The following is a 24,349-nucleotide window of genomic DNA, read 5'->3' as shown; positions in this document are numbered from 1 at the left end:
CAGAAAATAGTATGTATGGTGACCTTTACTTGTAATTTAATGCTTGCTCTCACCAGATTAAGTCTCACTTTTCTCCCAAAACACATGTTATTAAGAAGGTAAAATACCTACTTCCCCTATTCCAGGAAAATTGATGCAGCTAATCTGTTCATTTCACATTTGTCATTTAATCTATCTGTTCATCCAAACACAGCATCAGCCATCTTGCTAATTATCTCCTCATAATACACAGAAATTGAAACAGCTGAAAGTCATCCTTAGGAAACAGGACTAGGGAAATGGGAAGAAAAATTCCAAGTTTTGATACTGCAATGAATAATACCTTAAATATTCTGTATCAGCAAAGCACCTATTTGCCTCAGACAATAAGAAGATGCAAGACTTCTGACATCTGTCAGCAGACTAAGAAGGGGCAAAAGAAACAGGTTCAAAGGATGCAAAAACATCTCTTGTCTTTACAGGTAACTTTTTATCTGAAATACGTTTACATCTCTGCATGAGCAACAGCCAGAAAAACACTCCTAGATCTAGCCACAAATCATCTTATTGTACACTGCTGTTTAGTTCTGGTATTGAACACATAAGTGTTTACATTTTCAAGAAAATCTCTCAAAAAGCATAAGAAACTTTCTACAGTGCTAAAACTATTTTAGCAGACCTGCTGAAATTTTTAATCCACACAGATGTAAAACTACATTTACCACGATTAATGCATTTAACTCTTCATTTTCATCAAAGTGCAATTTAGACCCACCCAAAATAATGGCTTGCCGTGCTTTACACTTAGCCAAGCTCTTCACTGCTTTATAATCGACCCATTCCGCTAGGCAAATCTGTAATTCCCCCCACTTCTTAGCTATAACTGAGTCAGACATAAAAAAGGAATCAAGACCCATTTAGAGTATTTGACTGGGCTAGCAGCTACCTAAAACTATTCAAGAGGACCTTCTAAAGCTTGCCTCATGAATATCTAAGCACTAAAAATGTTAATTAGCGTTAATATAAACAAAAGTTTAACGTGGTGACAAAAGCTCTCAACATTTTCTTTCCTATTAATGCAAACATGCATAAAGAATGCTAGTCAGATTACCAGGATTTTCTGTAAATCCTACAAAATCACTAACAGCATCCACACAACACATTATTTAAGACCAGCAGCTCCTCCTACCAGTGCACTGGGAAACCGCATTTGATCTTTGCATCAGTTCTTCTAGGGCCATTTCTTCAATTTTCAGCCAGCATCTCATTCTCTGATAAAACAAAAAGAATCCACAGCAAACATGCTTCCCCCTCCTCCAGGAACGAAGGGAGGAGGGCGGGGGGGAAACCCCAAACCAGACCACTACAGCAGTGCTTCGCAGCCCTGCATTTCAATTACTCCACACAGATCCCCTCGGCACAAAGGGAGGCAGGAGTGCACGTTCCCTTCTGGCAGTGCCTGGGTGAGGCGGGCGCTGCTTGAAGCCAGAGCCGTGAATGTCAATGACAGCAGGACCGCTTCAAACTTCTGTCCCCTCCTCTGCGTATGGGTTTGCCCGCAGTGGAGTCCTCAAAGGCCAGAATTAATGCAAAGCGTTGATCAGCCGAAGTACCGCCGGTCTCTCCCAGCCTGCAGCAAGCGCTGGGAAGGGCTGCGCTGAACTGACAGCACAGCGAGGGGACGGGGAGCAGCCGGAGCTTGCGGAAAGCCTCCCGCACACGTGAAAGCTAGGCTCCTTTCTACCTTCTTGCCAGTTTGCTGCAGGGTGAGGAGCTGTGCAGGAAAATGCCTTCCCGCTGATAATGCCAATGCTGCTCCGCTCTCACCATCTCGCATGATGCCCTCTCTTTTGGTTTGCAATGGTCATTTTTGAAGGCTGAGGACTTCCAGTTCCCTTTAAACATGGAAATAACCACAGCCATCTTCCACCTCTTTGGAGGAGCTGGACCGCATAAGTGTTGTGCCACAGTAGTCTCCGCGACTCCACAAATTCCAGATTTCCACAAAATGTGTATTACCACCTTAGGCAAAGGGGTTTTAGAGTCCAGATCTGCGGACCCCAACAAGGTGTACGAAGTAGAGACATGAGAACTGCTGTAGAAGGTAATTAGGAAAAGGAAACCTAAGAGCCAGTAAACTTCTATTTGCTATAGAGGGTACACCACCACTGGAAAACTTCTAGGGATACAGAAAATCCTGCAAGACTGAAAGCCATACAAAGACTCTCTGTACAACTGGTCCTCATAATTGCATTTTCAGTGCTTTTATACAGACTGTTTGACAAGTTTAGAACTATGACACTTTTAACACTTTCCTTTTTCAAGATTCTCAATGCCTACTAAATCTCATTATTGAAGTGTTTTTGCTGATGGTCGGCTGAATTTTCCCAGTCATCTAGCCATCCTATTCGTTTTAGCTGTGTTCTCTTGTATTTTAGCCATTGAAATAAATATATAGTTATCTATGGCTAAAAGAAAAAGGGATGTTTTCTTGTGTGCTTAAAAGGACTGCATTATGTTATTTAGGATAAAGATTTTCTTACGGATTACATACAGCAGGCAAAAAGCAGCAGTCCTTCCTAGAAAAATATGTGGACGCCTATGATGGCTTGTTCATAACTCTCAGTAATGTTACAGAGGGCATGAACTAAAAAAAAAAAAAAAAAAATTTTAAGAGGACCCATCAAACTAGCTGGGCTTCCTCTGTCAATAAAATGAATTGAGATCATACTTAAATTTATAAGAAGTACCACATAATTTCCACTTCAAGTATGATGGGCCTACAGCAGCTCCATGTATTATATATGACTAGAGTCAATACATTTCCATTTCTGTATTAATAGAAATGAAAAAAATTGCGTGCAGTCAAGCTTTTGCATAACAAAGCATTACCATAGAAATACAGCATCTATAGAAACTTTATATGCAAAAAATATTTTGTTTATCTGCGTGCCATTTAAGACTGCATTTTTGCAAAGGAACAAGTGATCTGCAGAAGACCACAATCACCAGGTCAGGCTCTGGCCATTCAGGTAGTGAATCAGCAGCAAGGGACCAGCAAAGGTGTGAAAGTCTGCGCGTACATGCGAACAACTCCAGCTTGTTTTGAAACAAAGGCTGTGGGACAGAACACCACCTGAAAGTGAGTCCAGGGAGAACTCCAGATGTCAGGAAGTCTATGGGACTTGTTGACTGCAGCAAGTTAAAGGCCTGTCCTGGTTTCAGCTGGGATGGAGTTGTCTTTCTTAAGAGCTAGTACAGTGCTGTGTTTTGGCTTTAATGTGAGATTTTTCAGTTCCTCAAGCCTCATTAGCAAAAAGGATGAAAGGGGACACAGCCAGGTCAGCTGACCTGAAGTAGCCAAAGAGGTATTCCATACCATGGGATGTCATGCATGGTATACATACCTGGGGAGTTGGTCAAGGTGGGTGGATCGTTGCTTGGGCACTGACTGGGCATCGGTCAGCAGGTGGTGAGCAGTTGCATTGTGCACCACATGTTCCTTTCTTCCTTTCCCTCTGGATTTTATTCTTTCCCTTCCCCTTTTCATTATAACTGTTATTGTCATCATTGTTATTATTGCTCTTTCATTTTTATTCTGTTTCAATTATTAAATTGTTCTTATCGCAACCCTCGAGTTTTACATTCCTTTCCAACTCTCCTTCCCCTCCCTCTGGGTGAGGGGGGAGCGAGCAAGCGGCTGCGTGGGGCTTAATTAGCAGCTGGGGTTAAACCACAACAGTCATGTATGCAGAACACTGAAATTCAGTTGTAAAACTACACTATTTCTGGGTGTAGCAAGAAATGCAGGAGAATACTCATTCATAAGCATCTACTGCAATAGAAGATGCTAGTACCAATCCCAGCTTTCCATAGTTCAGTAGCAATTTCAAATTTTCCCTGGAGAAACAGCAAACTGTTTAGGCCTCCCATATATCATAAGGTCCATGGGGTTTTCTCAGTGAAATGACAAATGAAAGGCAAGACAAATGTATTGATGAATTCTATCACATCAGCCAGTCTACTTTCAGGATCACATGCACATACCATGTATTGATACTTGTCCAAAATGAATGAAGAACTCTAACAGGCTAGTTAAACTTCAGTTATACATCACCACTTTATATATACTTTCACACTTTCAAGCAAATTCAAAACATGCAAGGCAAGAGCAGAGTATCAAAGCTAAAGGTTTCAGTTAGCCAGACTGAAAGTTAGTTTATCTAAAAATGGTTGGTTGGGGTTTTTTTTGTAATTACATTCTTGTTTAATCATGCTCAGTCATGAAAATCAGGCAGCCCTATCTGCAGAGATACAGTTTTTTTCTACTGAAGGAAACAGAGATTCAGTATCTTCAATATATTTAACCAGAATGTGGGATTAGGATCCCTGCTGGTTTGAAACTGGATCATCCATGGTTTAATGAATAACCTTGAGTCAGAGTAAAGAAACAGACCTTAAACTAATTAAAAGAAACTCTTAACAAGAAGAGCCAACTGGGCTTTCTTGCAACAAAACCCTGAAGCAGTATCTTACCATGAGCTACTAGGGAATCAAAACAGGCCTGGAAATAACAGCATCTGGATAGCTCAGGGACAATCTACTGCAATTTTCATTCTCTTTAAGTTTGTGTCTGACACCTCACCCCTCTGCAAGTCATCATTATGGTCATATCAGGGAGTTAAACATGCCATTTGAGCCCCACATATCTCATAATATATTAAAATTTGAAAGTAAAAGGACTGATGTCCAGCTCTGGCACTGACAGTCTGTAAACAGAATCAGAGATGTTTCAATTTATCAGATAAAACTTAATATATCTTTTTTAAACTGAAAAATTCAGGCTGCTTCTGGAATTCTGATTTTTAACTTCTGCTAATGTATCACCTCTAGCAAAAGGAAATTCAGCAGCCCTAGGAAAACCCCTGCTGCAACAGAGGCATTAATACTGAAGTATAGCCCTGTGTAAAAATCTTCACAAAGAAATCTGAGGAACACACAACTTTTCATTGCATTTTAAACATCTAAGACAGAACCGAGAACATTTTTGTCATATGGTCTGTATTCCTTTCTTTCAGTGAAACTGCAAAGATAATAAGCAAAGAGAAAATGTATTACAGAATTTACACAACTTCCAGAGCAACATGGATGAAATATCTGGCCCAATTTCTGCAGGTTTATATTTATTTTTTTCTAAATTTCTGTTGGGTTTGAAAGCCACAACATTGTTTTTTTTCCTTCAGTACTCTACTTTGCTCTGGTTTTGGCTGTGGTCTCTGGCAAAGCCTGTTCAAACACAGCAACGTCACACCTTTCATTTTGAAACAGCTCCAGCCAAAAAGCATTACCTTGTTTTTAAAGAAATTATAGCCGTTTTGAAAATGTTCCAGAAGTAATACACAACTGTCCTCTCATGCGAGGAACCAAAGCAGTAACTGTAAATCATTAACATACAATCATATAATGAGTTTTGCCTGAACAAAAGATACTTGCAACACTATACGTCAAGATTTCTCTGCTAACTTTGCTTTGATCTCCATAATTTCAGTCATCAATGAGCTCCAAAATTTAATGACGTGGTGTGTGAAAAGCTTCTTTTGTTTAAACTACCTTCCTGAAATTTTTCTGGGTGCCCCAGTTTGCCTTTTGTGAAGCAGTGGAAAAAAACCAGGAAATAAACACTCTCTGTTCACTTCCCCAAGCCATTCATGACTATACAGACCTCCACTGTAGGTGATATTATGTCCCCTCCAATTGCCTTTTTTTCAGACAGAAAGTTTCCTACTAATTAGTTCCTATTTATACAAAAGCAACCCCATACCTCTGACTGCCTTCACCATGCCCCCACATACCCTAATTCTACTCTAACAAAGCAAACAAAACTGGACATGGTACTCAAGAAGCAGGCACAGCAGAGATTACACAGTGACATAAGGATTTTGTTGTTCCTGGTTTCCCTCTCAGCAGTTTGTAATCCTCTATTTGCCTTTCGGACCAACACTAAGTGCCGACACAGCTACTGCTGTTTTCAGGGAACTACCCACAATCAATCGAGGTCTCTTACTGAGGGTAACAGCTAGCTTAGGGAAATGTTGTCTTTTCTCATATGTATCACTCTGTACAAACAATTAATTTCACCTTCTCTCCTGATCAGTTACTTAGCATCACCAGTTTATCCTCCCTTTGCATTCAGCATTGAATTTCACTATTTTGAATAATTCCACGTATTTACAGATTTTGTCTTTCCCGACTTTCCATTTCTAGCCCGTTTAGGATTATGAATAGTTGAAGCCTCTGCAGAAATCCCTGTTTTACTCCACCAGTAACTCCCCTCCACCCGCAGAAACCTGACCACCTAATAATCAATTATTAATCCTCAAAAAGGCTTCCATTTTAACCAACAGGAGCTTAGTATCTCTAAGAGCCTGAGAGCAGATGCAGTGGAGACTACAGGAAATTAAAACACATACAGGTTTCCCTGCTGCTTTGCATGGGCCCTACCACATTCCTTGCTGTGAAGGGAATGGGCAGAGCATATGGATGGTTATGCCTGTGCAGCTGAATCCTCTGCCAAACATCCCATACTGCTTTCCAGCAATACCACGTGGTCAACATCAGGCAGGCAAGTCAGACACGCTCTTTTCTGAATGGCCCCAACATCACATGCCACAAAACTCTATAGACCATGTAAGCAATGAAGCTACAGGTATCCACACCGCCACCGCTGTCCTAAGACACTGCAGACATAGCCAGAAAGACTTACCTAAGCTGGGCTCCTGCAGGGCGGGAGAGAGCCACTGAATGTGGTTTTCATAATCTAGGTCCTCACAGGTCCTACAAAAAACTTCCACACACATCCACTGCACAAGAGCAATACCAATCCACAGCCTTAAATAAAAGCAGAAAGAAAGGGGAAACAGGACAGTTGATATGAAAGATTCAAACAGAAAATGCATTTTTAACATTTCAACCTCCTCTTGGCACCAGTTCTTCCTTCATGAAGCAAAGGGATTTTTCCCTTTTATTTTTCTGAATGACTGAGTTCTCTTGGTAATCAGCCCAGTTGGGCTTTATTATGTAAAGCATCTGGGATTTGAAACTGGGATTCATAAGCAGAGATGGCAGTATTCTGTTTTTGGCAACACCTCACTCTTTCACAAGGAGAAAACTGTTCCTAGATTCACAATCTCAAGGAATACAGAGAACTTCGTATTGTAGAAGTCATTACCCTGCAAACACATGCCGGAAGGAAGAAAGAAAGAAAGAAAAAAAAAAGTAAAAGTCTTTTTTTCTTATGAACTTGACACTCAAACACTTGTACAAAGCCAGAGTAAGGGCAAGGTTCACAGAAAGAAGTCTTCAAACGTGCAGGAGCATTTAATAGAGGAATTCCACCAAAATTACACCTTGTTTTACTCATCTATTAATTTACCAAATCTCTATCAAGTCCTCATTGTCAGATAAAACTCAGTAATATTTTCCTTTGAGAAAGTAAGTACCATACAGAAAAAAGGCCTAGCAGCTGCTCTCCACACTCCCTCACCTAGCACGTCTGTTAGTCACACATGGGAACCAGGCTGATAAAGTACCCAGACCAAGTACTCAGCAGCAAGGGAAAAGGGTCACACTCACCCTCTTTCTACACAGGTGCTCCCCTTCCTTTCCATTATTGCTCAGGCCCATTGCTGAGAAGTACTAGAAGAAATGCAACATACTCATTTCTATTTGTTGGCCTCCTCCCCAATTCAGCCCAATGTTGCTACAGTCCAGCTCCCAGTACTTTCAGTCTTCTTCCCCCCTCATCAATTGCAATCTAGTCTCTCCCTTAAATAAAAAAAATCCCAGCATTAGTTCTTAAAGCTTAACTTAACCACTAATTTTTTCTCATTTCTTTCATATCATGTATCTCAGTTTTTACTGTACAGCAGCATTCCTCCCACTTCTGTGAAGTTTTGTAGTTCGGCTCTTCAGCCTGAATGAACTTAACATGATTGACCGGATCAAGGGTTTCAATACCTCCCAACATAACAGGCAGTACGATAAAAATCTCCTTTTTCCCCAGCCTCCCTTGCTTGTATGAAGCAAATGAATGAAGAGTCATTTGAATCTCTTCCACTGATCTTCCGTGTTTCTACAGAGCACCAGGTTTCCCAGTGACTACTTCATTCAGTTTTCTTCTTCATCCTCCTCTTTTGCCACACGGGATTAAGTAATCACGGCAGAGCCAACAGCCTTGAAAGAGTTTATTTAGTGCAACATCTCCTGCCCCTGTTCAGCTGAGGGCTGCTCCAGCCCTTTATCCCTCTCTAGACTGAGGAGCTGAAGTACCCTGATGTGCCAGCAGCCACACCTCTAAAAGAAGGCACGGCCACGAACGAATGTTGCCTTTTCACCAGTGCGGTGCCAAGTAAAATACCAAGTAAAATACTGAGATACCTTTACAGATGAAGGAAGCACTCTCTGTGGGAAGTGAGGAAGACTGAAAACAGGCAGCATACAAGTGATCAGGGAAAGAACTTGCTGCAAACAGAAGTAATATGGAAAGAAATGAAGTATCCCTGTTATTTTCCACTTCGGGGCACATCCACAGGCACGTGTATTTGAAGAAAAGGCCACACACAGGAAACTAACACCTAAAAGAATGAAACTACAGTACTTCAAGCAATGAACAATGCAAAAATTGGTGAGCTTTTGTTTTAGAAGAGCACATATTCAAAGGTACCATGATAACTAAAATAGGTGGTAGAGTCTGGATGCAGAGATATCATAGCCATATTCTACCCCGGAGTTAGTATTCTGTATTTAAATGCAGAAATGAAATTCATCTAGAAAACACACACCTTTTCCCTTCTCCTGTCATGGTGGTTTTCCTTTCAAAAGGAAATGCAGGGTGAGGAGTTGTAAAATTAATTTCTCCCCCAGAAAAAGCCTGTCTGATATTCTTTGAAGCTCAAACACTTGAGGTCTCCTAAAAAGTCTTAGACTTTAAATCAATCCCTTTTTGTGTGTGTTCAGATTTGGAGTATTAAGAGAAGTCCAAATTTTATGACATGCCACACTTTGTAAAAATCACTGCTTCAAAAGAACTGGCAGTACACATAAAAGTTTAGCAGGTCTATACCATTCAAGAGTCAGGGCTGATTTAAAACATTCTCAGGAAATTACTCTGTAACAAAATGTGATACTTAACTGCCACTTACAATTGTTACTTTTACATACAATCAGTAATCTACAAAGTATTCAGAATCAGAAGTAGGGTATTTCCAAGACCATTCAATTTGATTGCACAGAATAAAACTGAAGTGCTTACCCCTGAGGAACAGGCTGACAAGCTTTATAAAAGACAAGAGTAGAAGGGTATCAACTTTGATTTGGAACTTTTTAAAATGGGATGTATCTTAAAGTTTGACTGCCCTTTTCCAATTGTATATATTTAAAAATATAGCATTCACTGGAGCTTTAGGGTGACAGAAAGCTTTTCCCTTTTCTGAAAAGAAAATAGTGCAAAACTCAGGGAACACACTGAGGACATGGGAAAATTCAGTTTGTCATTGGTCTGGCTGAGCTGCTCACCTCCAGCAGACATGCCCTGCCAAGGCTACTTACTGTTCTGCCCTGGGTGCTGGCCTCCTCCTGGACTTGGCTTTCCCTTGATGCAAAACAGGAAAATTTAAGAAGTCTCAAAAACCATCCAGGAATAGGAAAATAATTTCTAAGCCTGCAGCCAAAGAGGCCAAACTCTGAAAACGATCTCAGTCTTGCTGCAGCACACTTGACCTCACCGCAGGTCCTTCAATGGTGCCTTTGTGTCTTTCACAACAGAGCTTGAAAACTTCACTATGGTTCTGTAACAGGCTAATTCTCCCATCTATTTTATTGCATATGATCCTCAGTAAATAAAATAACCAGACTAAGAAGATAATGCTATATGTGTTGATGGATGCTTTAATACAGGAGAGAGAGACCAGGTCAGATCTTGTCAAAAGTGCCAGGAGATTCCAGGTAGGGAAAAAAAAAAATGCCTCTGAAAAAAAAAGGCTTTTGCAGACAATTACAAGTTTTTAATTTCTTGACAACCAAAAATTACTATGTCCAGTTCACAATGATTTGGGTTTGTTTGTTTTTTTTAATTAGAATATGAAATAGTGAACATTTTCAGAGTAAATAATTTTTTTCCATTTAATATTCATCACAGAAGATGCTACTTCCCAAACCAGCCAAATTAAATTGATCTTTCCTGAGAGCTGGTCTGCACAATATCTCAGTAAATGACAGAAAATTACTGCTTTTCAGTTTATAGTTTCTCTGCCATCATCATGGTAAAGCTGTCAGAAAGGAAAATGTCATCTAAGCTTCTTTACATCATTAGCCACATCCAAACCACCATTTCATCCTTTGTTGAAAGATTGAATTTTTGCTTTAACAGGCTTCTGAAAGTATCGTTGTTAGTTTTCTTGAAGGACCACAGTCCTGGATAGTTACAGCTTTTGAAAGAAAAATGTAAGCATACATGTATACATTTCCTTGTTATTTTGATTTTGTACCATAGTTGCTTTTTCTTATTTTCCCTTCTTCACTCTTACAGCTATTTCAAGTCCATAACAAGGATTCTTTTGTCAGTGACAAGCTTAATGCAATGCTGTTTATTTTCACTTTCTTTGCCTTTAAAATGCAATAAAAAGTGCTTTTTGACAAACCACCTATCACACGTGAGAGTCTGCATAGGTTTCAGTTTCAAATAATTCTTCAAACTTTTTAACATCTGGATACTTTAAAACACATCTTTTGTGTTAACTTGATAATAACTGCAATCAAGAGGTGTCTCCATAAATCCACAAAGATTAACACAGAGGGACAGGCTCACAGAGAGACTCATCTCCAGGACATAGTACACCATTTAATATTCCACTCATGTTTGTTTCTAACCAATGTTGTCAGGTCAGCTGCACAGTAATTGGTAACTAATAACCTCCATGATGCACCAAAATAACTTCAACACTGGTATTCTCAACAGTTGCTTTGCAATCACGCTTTTCTTCATGTCCTGCTGTCCACTGAGTCATGTTTTATGAGACCTAAACAAAGTTTGAAGTGATATTTCCACAAAATTTCAGGTTCTGTACTCTTGCCATTTCTCAAGTTGTTCAAGTTTCTTCCTGCAAAGCTTTCCTCTTTATGGGACCATTTTCAATGGGCTGAAAATGACTCACTCCTTTAGCTGCCAGCTCCCCTCAACAGAGACTCATGAGAACATCAGTACCATCTTGTCCCACACTTCTGCCGCTTACCCACCTGCATTTACTCATCACGTGTAACTACCACATCAAGATTGAACTGTAGCACAGGAGTTCCCTCAAAAGCTCAGTAGCTGAACGCCTACTGTTGTTGAATGAAACACAGTTGTACAACTTCGATGTGCTGATTCAGAGAGTGTATCTATAATGCTGGTTTTGGTTCAGCTCGTCAGATGTTATTTACAACACTGAAAAAAATTCTAACAATTAAAAAAAAAGTATGCAAAAATTTCCAAGAAAGTAAAGGAAAAATGCATGAATGCATCAGACAAAAAACACAGCATCTCACACTACTTCATTGTACATGGTCATATATTTGGCATAGCATACAATGCTTTTGCATGATTATTGTCAGGATGTTAGCCCTGGAAAGGATTTCAAGGAGAGGAAGCATTATGGTACCATATGCCCTTTTCCAAGACAGCAGATGTGTAACGGACCAGTCTCCAGTCATGCTCCTGCATACCTCAAGGCAGTGCCTGGCTCTAAGGAAAACATATTTATCCTCTCCACCATTCCCACCTGTGTACCCAAGAGGAAGAGTATTTTCAGAGACAAACACTGTCCATGCATCACCAGAGCACAGATGAGCAGCAGGGAGAACAGGGAGACTAAAATTATGAAATGAAATGTGAAAGCTGTGATTCCAAAGGGCAGCACATACAGGAGACTTGAGGATGCCAGATACCATGCACTGGAAGGCTTGACTTGAAACACTAACTATACCACACCAACATACACAAAAGGAAAAGTCTCTTTGGTCCCTAGAGACTGCTGTGCATTAGCATCCCCCTAAGCATTTACTTCCTTCAACATCTTGACCAATCCATTAGAGAAACAAACGGGCATTAATGCAACAGTCACCTTTGCACCTGCGGTTATTAGTACAGTTGGATCTGCCACTGCTAGGATCACCTGCTACAAAAGCAAAAATCAGTAAGTAACTTTGGCTGTAAGGCTCTACTGGGTAAAACCAAAGAAATGCATAAAAATAAACAACCTAGCAAATAAAGTTTGAAATTACGTTATCAAATACAGAAATCAGATATTCTTTAACTATCTAAAATCTTTCCATAACACAATGTAACCTGTAACTGTTATCCTATTTCACCTTTCTAAATACCAGATTTCTCCTCACTGTCACATGTACGTGCACAGGATGTCTTGTAATTAGCAGTGGTGTGGTAATGGGCTGTAGGCAAACCACTCTCAAAAAGCAGACATAGTTACATTATTAGATGGTTGAACTCCAATTTTATTGCTTTCATGGGATTAGGCAGCATGCTGTTCAAGGAACTGTGTTGTTTGCTTTACAATAGTAAAAATATTTCTGTATTAGCATTCTAGGTTTTTAAACATGTAGAGGCAACAAAGAGGCGTAGGACAGATCATGAGTAACAGCTGACAAAAATAATTCTTTCACTCTACTTCTATCCCTTTCCTTTCTCTCTCCCTGACATTTGCAAAAGATGATTTAAAACTAAAGACTAGTTTTTCATAGAGAAAACTGTATCTGCCTGCTCTCCCCATCTCCTCAATCCCCACATAGGCTCAAGTCTATACACAGAGTACACCGACTATTCTGATAATATATTAGTAACTTAGAGCACCCAAAACAAAGAGTACTAAAAGTCAGTCCATGAAAACTTCACTTCAAGTCCATTCTAGAGAGAGAACTTTAAAACGTTGTACCTCAGCAATGACAGGCAGCATTATCTGTGGGGGGAACACAGTAAGGTCTCAGATTCAAAGGTCGCATAATACTCACAAATAAAACCAAATGCAAAGGGCCTAGTGACTAAACTATATCTATAATTTCATGTGAACAGCTGCCTCCTTTTTGAGGAGAAAAGGAGTTTATGAAACATTTTAAAGCCTATTTTAGTGAGCAATCCCACCATGGAATCACTGTCAGATGTCTCTATATTAGCTGACAAACTACAGACAATGTTTTGTCAAAGTGTTATGTTTTTCTATACAGCTTAGTCTTCTCAATACTATATGTTATTTTTACAATATATATAGGAACTCATTTCGCTAACAGAAAGACAGTCACAAACATGACTCCTACCTCATGTACTTGTGACGCAGGTACACACATGAAGCTACGTTACACATACCTGCCAAAAAATAATTTAACTCTTACACAGTACTTGCTTAACAGAGCTTCTCTTTCTTAAAGTACATTAATGCAAGTAAGTTTAAAATTAATTCTTCCCGATATAATTACACAACCACACTGTAGCACAGATTTGGTTTTGGCTTGAACAGTTGAAGTTAATCATAAGCATCGCTAAAATCTTCTAACACAATATATGAAGTCATACTCTTCTCACAGCCAGAACAAAGATATTAATCTGTGAGAACACACACATGTATTCCATGCTGAATTACTTAAACTACAAATAAAACCAACATCCTGCCAAAATACTATTATAAGGCAAATGTACCAGCAATTCCTTTCAGCAGCTCTCTGATCTCCAGCTCCAACAAAACAGCTAAGACTGCAACAACATGCAAACAATAGCACTGTGCTTTAAAAGGCAAGACTTCAAGTGTTCAGAAAACTAGATGCTGTAAGTAAATATATATGTACACACACACACACAGAGTCCATGTTTAGGCTTGTGAATACCAACCTTTCTTGCTGTTCTGTCCAACATCCAAAGCATATCACATGTCCTTTGATCAGGTGTTTTATGCGAGAACAGCATAAATGACACAGCATTTGAGAAACAAACATAGTAAAAATGTCCAAGTGTGCATGTTAAACTCTTCTCAAATGCAGCAAAATTGACGGGCTCAATGCAGTGCATTTAGCTTTTGCAGTGAGTTTGTTTCCAAGGAAACCAACAACTGCAGATGTTCTCCCATATAACAGGGAAAGAAAATTCAGCAGTGAGATTACTTGTTTACTCAGTATTTTATGCATATTTTTTTCTGATCGATAAACTATTCTTCAAACTCTGTTAGAAAACTAGACTGCATTAAAAAATTATTTTTAAAAACTTCCTCTACACATAACCTACTGAACAGGTGCTGCTAAAGGAAGCACACCACCTTTAAATCAGCCTTCTCTCCCAAAGTGATCTGCCTCCCCTGCTTTGTCTCCTTCAACAAAAGCACACAAAACCTACCCTGTATTATGGATGTGCATCCTAAAAGGTGCTCCAAAAACTTAGCCAGGCCCCAGGTTTCAAGGAACAATGCTGACCTAGAGAGCCTACCGGAACACCTATTCTTACCATATGGCATAACATTGCAAAAATGTATCATGCTACAGAGGTATCACCATGACCGACATGATTTATCCTTCTCAGGATGACAGTACGAAACATAAATAGTAAGTAAAACCATAATGGAGATGCAAGGTAGAAGGTACTTTCACTGCAGTTCTTCCACAGGATGTGAAACCTGTAACTCAAAGTTACACACACAATGTTTACTTTTCATTTAGGCTGCAGATTCTCAAGCCTATATATATAAATGAAAACATTATGGGCACTGCTTTTTTTTTTTTTTTATTAGACCTGTTTTCCCTGGGTGAGGTAACCGAATATTTACCATACCTTCTGAGCTCTAAAAGCTTACCCTCCACCCCCCCACACCCCCCGTCCTCTTTTGGTGTTAACTGATTCAACAGCAACACCTACTGGGCACAGAAGGGCAAGATGCAATTTCTCAAAAGAATAAAGGGCCAGGCACAAAAGCAGAAAATACTTTTGAGCATCTATCTCTGGATACTTTTGCATCCCAGTCACTGTGAAACCAGAACTGAAAGGAACAAGACTTTAAAATCTGAATTTTCTCTCTACTCACCCCTCTGAAAGGAAAACATACTGAACAGAAAGATGGATAAAAGAATAGCAGTGACTTCTGGTTGCCATTTAGAGACAACATATTTATACTACATCTTCTAGGAATACTAGATAAACATGGCTAATAGAATCAGTTACAGGGATTCTACCAGTAAAAATATTCAAACAATCTTCAAGTTCATGCAGCAAAGAGGTTTATTATATACCTTTTTGCTCTTTAAATCTTTTCCCTCTGTTAAACAATTACATAGATTTTTTTTTTTTTAAAAAAAAAGGAAACCGCCACATAAAACCCCAACCAAACAGCAGTGACTAATAACCAGCCAGATCAGACCAAGCAGAAGTTCTTCAAATCTTCACAGAGAAGAAAATGAACACATGTGTACCTATTAAATGCTAAGAACAAGGGCTCCAGAGGTCTTTGGTGTAATGACACCCAGCATTTGCCTTCCATAAAGAAATCTACTGGGGTCTAAATTCCTTAAGTGGAGCACAAGAAGAACTGAGGTCTTGTGAGAGGGACACAGGCCAATCCACATTTCTGGCAGGGTCCATCTAAGCAAGCCAAAGAAAACAGGGGCAGCCCAGCTTCACCCCTCTTTTTGACCTTCTGCAGAGACTGATGTTTCATTTGCCTGCTGAAAGAAGCACATCATGATCAGATTTCACAATCACAGCCCTTGCCTGGTTTTCAACATCTACACAATTCCTTCTTTTAAAATGCAATCAGAAGAGAACAGGATCCCTACTCCAAGCACTGATTACACATCACATAATAAGCAATTATTTATTAGATGTATAAATGCTACTAGAATCAAAGAGCAACCCTGAAGACTCCCATTTTACAAGTTAGGGCCTCACTCAGTTGGCACTGAACCAACTTTCCCCTTGCTACCACCCCCTCTAGTCTAGTGAATCTTGACTCCTTCAAGACAGTGTCTTTATCTGGTGTTCTTGTTTCAGCTGGGATAGAGTTAATTTTCTTCTGAGTAACTAGCCCAGTGCTGCATTTCGGATTTGGTGTCCGAACAATGTTGACAGCACACTGATGGGTTTGGTTGTTGCTGTGTAATGCTTATACTAAGTCAAGGACTCTTCACTTCCTCAGACCCTGCCAGTGAGAGGGCTGGAGGGGCACAGGACATTGGGAGGGGACACAGCCAGGACAGCTGACCAGAACTAGCCAAAGGGATATTCCGTACCATATGGCGTCATGCTGAGTATATATAAGCTGGAGGAAGAAGAAGAGAGGGGACAGACATTCAGCATTATGGTGTTGGTCTTCCAAAGTCACCGTTATGCATGATGGAGCCCGGCTTTCCTGGGGATGCCTGAACCCCTGCCTGCCCATGGGAAGTGGTGAATGAATTCCTTGTTTTGCTTTACTTGTGTGCATGGCTTTTGCTTTACCTGTTAAACTGTCTTTATCTCAGCCCATGAGTTTTCTCAATTTTACTCTTCCAATCCTCTCCCCCATCCCACCGTGGGAGGATTAAGTGGCTGTGTGTGGCTTAGTAACTGGCCATGGTTAAACCACAATATCTGGGAAGAACCCACCAGCTGGTTGGCCGAGCACCCACCCAGCCCTCTAGGCTGAGCAGGAAACTGAAGAGCACTCCCTTTTTCTGGGCAAGTGCTCTAATCACTTCGATAGGATGTGTGTCGGGAGCCCCAATGCCTCTGTATCCAGCCTGCATGAAACTGACCATCCCACCTTCTGAACAGTTCAGTAAGGTGTATATGGGCACACATAGCAGCTCAAAAGCATGGCACACACCAAACTGCAGACAGCCTTCTCAAGAAGGCAGCAGCTCTGGGCAAAGTCAAGGGGATCTCATCAATCCCAGGCAGCTCAATCCTCACGAGAAAAACTACCAAAGGAATTACAAAGAGAACGAGTGACACTCTTTTGAACTTAAAACATCCGAAGACTACTGAAGCACCCCAAACACTGGCACTCTTCTCTCCCACATGCTGCTCGTGAGCCTCTTCCTTTGGAGTACAGTGAACAAAAGCAAGCCCAGTCACCCTGCTGAAGCCCCACCAGTTAGCGAAATGGGAAAACAACCCAGCTGCTCCCTTTGGGACCACCAGTCCTGGCTGCACACACATACGCCATTGTGAGACCTTCTAAAACCCTGCTTACAGCCTTTCTATGTAAATGTGGTTTGCAACAGTGAACAGGGCACGTACAGATGATTTCTGTTGAATGAAATATGCCAAGGTACATGATACACCACGTTATACTATTGCTCAGAGCTGAAATGATACAAAAGTACACTACAGCACACAGATGGAACAGCGTTACAATATATCATATGGCTCTAGAACATATACTATATGTTCTAAAACAACAGGTGTTTCTCAAAATAGTAACGGGGGGGGTGGGGGGGGGAAGTAAAACAACTTCCTTAACATGTGTAATGAGGCATTTCTGCAGTATTTTTTTGCCGCACTCCTCTGACTGCAAGCCTTGCCTATGTGGAAAAAGAAACTTCTAGGATTTCTCCTGGAAAAACCAAAACTTGTATTCAAAAGAGTGCTAGCAAAGAAGACTTCAGGCAGCATTAAGAGAGCTGAGACTGCTTCTAGGCCCACCAGCCTTGTTTCAAGTGGATTTTTTGGCAAGTCCTGACTGCATTACAGAGGTCCCCAATAACCTCTCTGCACATAAACAACCTCATGCATGTATCAACACACCTTACTGGAAACAGAAGTTGCTGGCAAGACTGCCTGGTTTTTCAACAGCCTGCTCCCCATCTCACAGAAACCTGAGCAGAAGCAACACTAATGTGGTTTCCCTGGAACCTTCACCTTTTGGACAGGTATCCTTGGCAGCAGGTCCCAGGCAGCTTATTTTCAACTCAATCCATCATTTTCAGTATAGCTGTTTTTCCCCCCCAAGATGATTCTTGGATCGGAGTCACACCTGCTGCTGAGCTACCACGGAGCCTTTCCTCCCTCTCTCCCTCCATTTAATAATCAGCAAAAGTACATTTCCCCAGGTAAGCCTTTGCAAAACAAGTCACACAAATTTGACAGTAGAAAGCTTAAACTGACAGACTCCAGATGCAATATCAAATTTATTTCCCTCCTCTCTATATAAAAAGTTGTTTAGCAATGGTCAATGGAAATCCGTTCAATAATTAGATGACATTTTAAGACTACAAGCAATAATCTAATTATGTGCAACAAATAATTTTAAAGATTCACAATTTTTTAATGTACCTTCCAATCAACAAATAGGCTTAAGCAAATCTGATAAGCTGAGCTGAGAAAATAAAACTGCTCACTAAGTAACTTAAAGTGTGTATCCAAATTAAATAAACTCTCTTTAGCCTCTAGCAATTAAAACAAACACAGTATCTTTAGCTGGAGGAAAAGGTTTTCCTTTGACAGCTGGCCATTTAACCAATTCTAGTCAACTCTAAACCAGCACAATTTTCAACAGCAAAGAAACCCAGCCATATCAGCATCTAGTCTGCAGTTATAACTATGAATAATGAACAAAAGGAGTTCCTAGATAGCTATTTTCAGGGGTAGGAAGATTTCTGTGCACCTTACTTGTGGATGTAAACACCTGTTGTAGCTATAGCAAAACACAAAAATAGACGTGAAAAAATGATTTGTTTAATTACCTTCCAATATTTCTGTTAGCAAAGCTCCCTCCTCCTATACAGTGATGATTTGACTTTCTAAACACTCTAAGAGTGCACTGATTAACCCCAGCAAATTTGTGCATTTGCATGAAACAGCCATTCCTAAGTGCCAGAGGCAACAATTGAACTGAACATATAATCTGTGTATTGGCTATAACAGAGGCAAAGAAATTAATTTCTATGACCAATGGTCCAGCTGGAAGCCAGTGAGTCAGTCTAACCCACCACTTCTTACCCTACAGATGTGTAGATAACACTGAAATGGTGTTAAGGCAGCATGTGGAACCTTATAGCTCAGATGGTTTCTATTGCACCTGTGCAAGACCTAATGTTTACATTCACAACTCCTCCATTGTCATGGTCTTAGGAGTGAGTGCCAAACCCAGCAAGCTGTTACAGAAACAGAGGAGGCAACAAGCAAGGGAGAACTCCAAATCTGCTATGCAACTGCTCTTCACTACATGGGGGACACATCAGAGGCATGAAATATCTAAGGTCATGCACTACACTGTCAGAAGAACAAGCCCATTTCTATTACAGAGTTTGTTTTTTCCTGTTTAGATATTATAAACAAGCAGATTTACAAAGATATCCACTGCCTGCAGATGCAGAAAAATGAGATTTACAGAATGCCTAAACAGGTACACATATCACCGTTCCTGCTTAGGTACTTTTCTAATTTCTAAGGAGCCATCTGAGGCCCTAAAAGCACAAAGGTACTCATGTCAGGGACTGAGCAGAATTAACTAAGCTTTCCTACTTCCATTTCAGCAAGTATCTAGTGTTTCATCCTGCATGGAGAATATCTGAAAACTGAAGTACGATTTAAATTAAAAGGAAAAGATTCATTACATTCAGAGGTATCACAAAAGCTATTAATAATAAACTAAATTATATTGCTTTCCTTTCTGATTGAACGGCTATATATTTCAAGTATATTATAAACAAAAGGACACCTATAACCACATCATATTAAAATACATAAACCAAGAAAGCTGTATTAACTTGTACTAGCTTAATACTGCTAGAGAATGATTTCATGCCTCCCTATGCAACGTAAGAATTCCACTATTCTACAAAACTCCAATTTTCAGTTTACATGGATCATGTCTTACCACAGAAGTTTTGAACACCACACAGAACAAAGCAAGTATAGTGTCCCTCTAACTGAATCTTAAAAAGTCCTTGCTGCTTTGTACAGATTATTGGTGTTTGCCTCTCCCTTGGCATGGAGCTCTCCAAGCACAGAACAGGCAGCAAAATGAAGGCAGGCAAATCAGGCTGGCAGAGCTCCAGCAATACCTCTCAGGTTCATGTGATCTCACAGCTAACAAGGAATCCCAGCCAAACTCTATCTGAAAAGCAAAAGACTCTCTAGGAAACGGGAGAATAGAAAGGGGGAAAAATAACAAATGCTTTGGCTGTGCTGCTTATCACAACAGAAAACAGGGAAAAGGTAGAAGGATGTACAACAACGGAGCAAAGATCTTTCCAATGCACCTAATACACCATTACAAGTTGTGATGGATCAGTATAAGCCATTGCAGCACACAGTACATGGAACATCTCCCTAAGATCTTTTGCAACTGGGTTCAGAAAACTTCAAAGAACAATTAAAAATGCTTTCACACCTTCGCTACAGCTGCAGGTGGTACCAGAGGCTCAACTTTATCTTAATGGCCTCGTAATGGGGAGGGGGGAGAAAAAAAAATAAAACAAGAAAAAACCCCTAGCAGTTAATAAAGGATGAGTAATTTCAATAAAAGGCAGCAAGCACTATTTCCTGAAAATGTCTTTTTTTTTTTTTGTTTAAAGCTGCATTCTTTTTTTGTTACTGTATGAAATAGCCACAGAGGCAGAAAAGTAAACAGCTGTGTAGCACTGCATTACAGACATATATATATGCACACATAAGTACACACTCTGAATTTTATTGCTGACATTATTGAAATACCTCTCCATAGCTCATTTTTAGCTGACAATGCCTTTTTGCACTAATAGAGCTTTTCTGCTCTAACTTCTTGAACTGAATGCTACTAGTTGAACAGGAAGTTATTTTTACATATTCCATATTTGCTGTAATTCCCAGGAAAGAAGGAATTAAAGTAAGATGTTTAATATTAATTTCATTTAAAAGGCTACTTAACCTGCATAGCTTAGAAGTCTTAAGGCTAAAATCCTGGCAAGACTCCTACTGATTTGAATCAGACTGGGATTTCATTGCTCTATTACTTGAGGCAGGAAAACAATACAGATGAGGTTTACCACGCAAAGGTTCTCCTTTCCATGTTGTTAGATAATTATTCCAATTAGCTTTAAACATATCTCATTTTGAGGAGTTAAACTCATAAGAATTTGCAAAATTCTTTCAGTAGGAATTCAGTTTTAATAAAAAGCAGCTCTCTTAATTAACACACAAGAACATTGGCTCATTAACATGTGCTGGTACTGGTATCAGTCCTACAGTGGCCAGTAAAGGAACAGGTCTGTAAAAACATTTATTTATAAAATTGAGTTCCACTGGAAGCAAACAGCCTTGAACACTGAGAATTACTAACTGTGCACACATAATATCTGCTATACCTTACTTGGACAGGCACTTCACATCAATCAGTCTACTAGTACCAAACAGAAAGCTCAGCATGGATATACTTAAAAGCTCCCACAGTAAAATCCAGCCTGTCCTTTAGCGGCAACCCACTGTCACTAAGCAGACAAAGAGAAGCATACAGAAAAAAAACAGCCCACCACCTTTTGTCTGCCAACAGTTACGGTGATCCCAGTTCTGTACCCACAAAAAAAGAAAATAAATCCCCAGTACCCGCTACTTGAGCATTATGACAGATGCCACCAGGGACAGCAATGGCCCCCGTTCTGTGCTGGGCCATGTATCACTAAGTGGCTTGTGTATTATAGCATAGGGACTCCTGCCCTAGTTGGCTTGTATTTAAATGCAAAAAAGGTCACAGGCTATTTAGTATCTGCACGGACAGGCTGAGAAGTCTATAATGTCATCTTCATTCCACAGAAGATGTACCAATGTGAATCAGATGACGGCACGCTGTTCTCATTCCCATGAAAAAAGCAGTCTTGTCACAGCTGCATATGGAATTCTTACATGGAAGAAATTTCTGACTACCTCACAAATTTTAGTCTTGACTTTTTATTTATTTTTTTGAGTCTGCTAACAGCCTTATAAAAAACACTTGCTATGATATTCATAGCCTCGTTTTGTACATATACCTGCTAGCTGTATTAAGTCTAGTTTGCAAGTAATCCCTTGAAAAAAGTTTTTCATTAAGTTGTTACTTGAAGTATGCTGTAATATACACAGCTTTGCAAACTAAAATTAAAATTCTCATGAGATATTGAGTACGATAAAGTTCAGAGATATAACACAGCTCCAAGAATCAAGGAACTTTCCAAGTATATTGCATAAATGGAGGGCTTCCCTCCCCCCCGCCACAAATGTACTGGGACTCTTTTAGCTACCAATAAAAGCAGCTTATACAGATCATTTTAAGTTTCTTATTTTTTAGTTAAGATTTTTAAAAGGTTGTATTTGTACACATCAAGGAATAGAATGGACTTGATCCAAACAACGTGAGCTGTTGTTTTTCTGAAAAGCCACCTAATTTGAAAAAGCATGATTATTATAACAATGAACATCTACAGTATTTCCCTCGTATGTTACTAGTGGAATCTTCATACAGCTTTTATACAGCTGTGACTTGTGGAAGCAAGGGGCTAATGAGTACAACGGAAGTTATACTCTGGATTCAGAGTATAACTGGAGTTACCAAGATGTATGAGTGTTCAAGAGACGGCATGTTACTGGCTTTTTTCCCTACTCTGATGTGGGTGATGAGTGGTCTTGATAACGTAACCTGACCACACTATTCCAGACAGCGAAGATATAGCAGGTATATAATTCAGTCAAAGCCATCAGCTTCAATAATGCCATTGAGAAGTGCCTAAAAGGTGTTTATGTATGGAAAACAATGCAAATTAACATTTCTTTCCAAAAGCACATGACTGTAACAGATGAGCATTTCAAGTGCTTGGGAGTGCAACAGCTGATGATGTGCTTTGCAGCACTGTTACAAGTGCTAGAATTGCCACATCGCAGTCACTCAACTGTCTTTTCAGCTGCCTTGTAATTTCTCATGCAAAAATCCTCACAATCATGTAAAACAGTAAAAAGACACCCACTTTATAATTTAAAATAGTTTAAAAAAATTTTTACTCATGAAGTATGTCTTCTCAGGTAAGTTTGGACCAGGGAGATTTCAGTCAGCTGTATCCTTGGATTCCTCAAAACCTAGGCAGAGTCATGATAGTCCCTTTACTTACAGCTTAAAAGCTTTGATTGTAGCACCCTCATTATAAATAGGCTTATTCAAATAGGCTGTTTGTTACAACACCAGCAACTACAGTTCCCAAGACATCACAGTAGCAAATCTTGATACCACAAAAGGTTTCCTCTGTTTCCGTATTACTTTAGCATCATTGCAGGAACCTAAAATACTCTGTGTGAAAAATTATATTCCAGACAGATATGAACTGTACAGAGGGAAAAATCAACGAAGCAAAGAAAAGGTGTGAACTGTTTAAAGGGGACCATCTCCAAAGCAGAAAAGTCTCATTCAAAAAAAACCCCCAAACACATGGCTGTTATGTAAACAAGCCTCCAATCACAGCACTTCTGGAGTCCAACCCCAAACAGGTAGAAAAGCATAACAGGCACTGAGAAACTATAGAAATACTAGATTTTTTTTTTTTTTTTCATTTTTAAAGACTAATGACTGTCTTTAATGCCCCCATCCTTTCTCCACAATCTTTCCATTTTCCAGCCTCTTTGAAAACAAGAGGGGAAAGGATGAAAGGATGTATTACACACGATTTGAAATGAGACAAGAGCACACACAAGTTGGTTAGACATTATCATGCTTCTATCTCAGTTGTGCTCTGCCTCAAGCTAAATTGTGCATGCATTTCTTCCAAGCTAACTTTTTAAGCCTTCCAAAATGCAACATGTTCTCTGTGTGTGTAAACTCACAGACACAATGAAGACCTGATCTTAATTATAACTTCTAGGAAAACACTGCAGTAAAAATATTGCTATTAATGTAGTATCAATATTATAGCAGATGAGTTCCTGTGGAGGAGGATGCAACAGAGGCGTTAAAACTTCAGAAACAGCAACATATGGTTTAACTGAGAAGAGCATCAAGACGCTCTCCATCCTATAGTATTATTAGTCTGCATGAGAGACTCACATTTGCTTACAGAAACCAAAAACAGAACAGAAAAGCACTAAAACAACATTGCTGGAGTTTATTTTCTGCAGCAGCATTTCTCTTTGTGCCTTTTCCCACCAGAAGACTATAAGGCTTAGCTTCACTAAACAAGGTACTATGGCTTTCTTTACCCAGCCACAAAAATACTTGCTTCTTTTCCTGAAATAAGTACTTGAACAAGTGTTAGAACTAGAGCAAAAAAACTGCTGATCCCACCACATACCCAACATACAAACTGTCCATTTTAAATATCCACCATGTTATGCCACTGTAGTTCTTTCCAGAGAGGATAATTTTTA

At 39.7% G+C, this 24,349-nt stretch overlaps 1 protein-coding gene across 14 annotated transcripts in view; it reads right to left on the bottom strand.

Annotated features, from left to right (window-relative positions):
- The window catches only part of MCF2L (MCF.2 cell line derived transforming sequence like), a 164,320-nt gene that overhangs the window by 127,942 nt on the left and 12,029 nt on the right, over positions 1-24,349 (bottom strand). Inside the window, exon 1 of one of the 14 annotated variants that reach the window (XM_056327198.1) lies at positions 6,743-6,766. The exons of 12 other annotated variants lie outside the window; for them this stretch is intronic. Coding sequence is in view for 1 of the 2 variants with exons in the window: in XM_056327202.1 (XP_056183177.1) it covers positions 1,169-1,247 (79 nt within the window). In the remaining variant the exon portion in view is untranslated. Of the gene's footprint in view, positions 1-1,168; positions 1,413-6,742; positions 6,767-24,349 lie in introns of those variants that run through there. One more of the 14 variants, XM_056327202.1, reaches the window with a different exon arrangement.

Source organism: Falco biarmicus, chromosome 2 (assembly GCF_023638135.1).
Source record: "Falco biarmicus isolate bFalBia1 chromosome 2, bFalBia1.pri, whole genome shotgun sequence".
NCBI classification, from domain to species: domain Eukaryota; kingdom Metazoa; phylum Chordata; class Aves; order Falconiformes; family Falconidae; genus Falco; species Falco biarmicus.
This window is presented reverse-complemented; position numbering and strand designations above follow the sequence as displayed.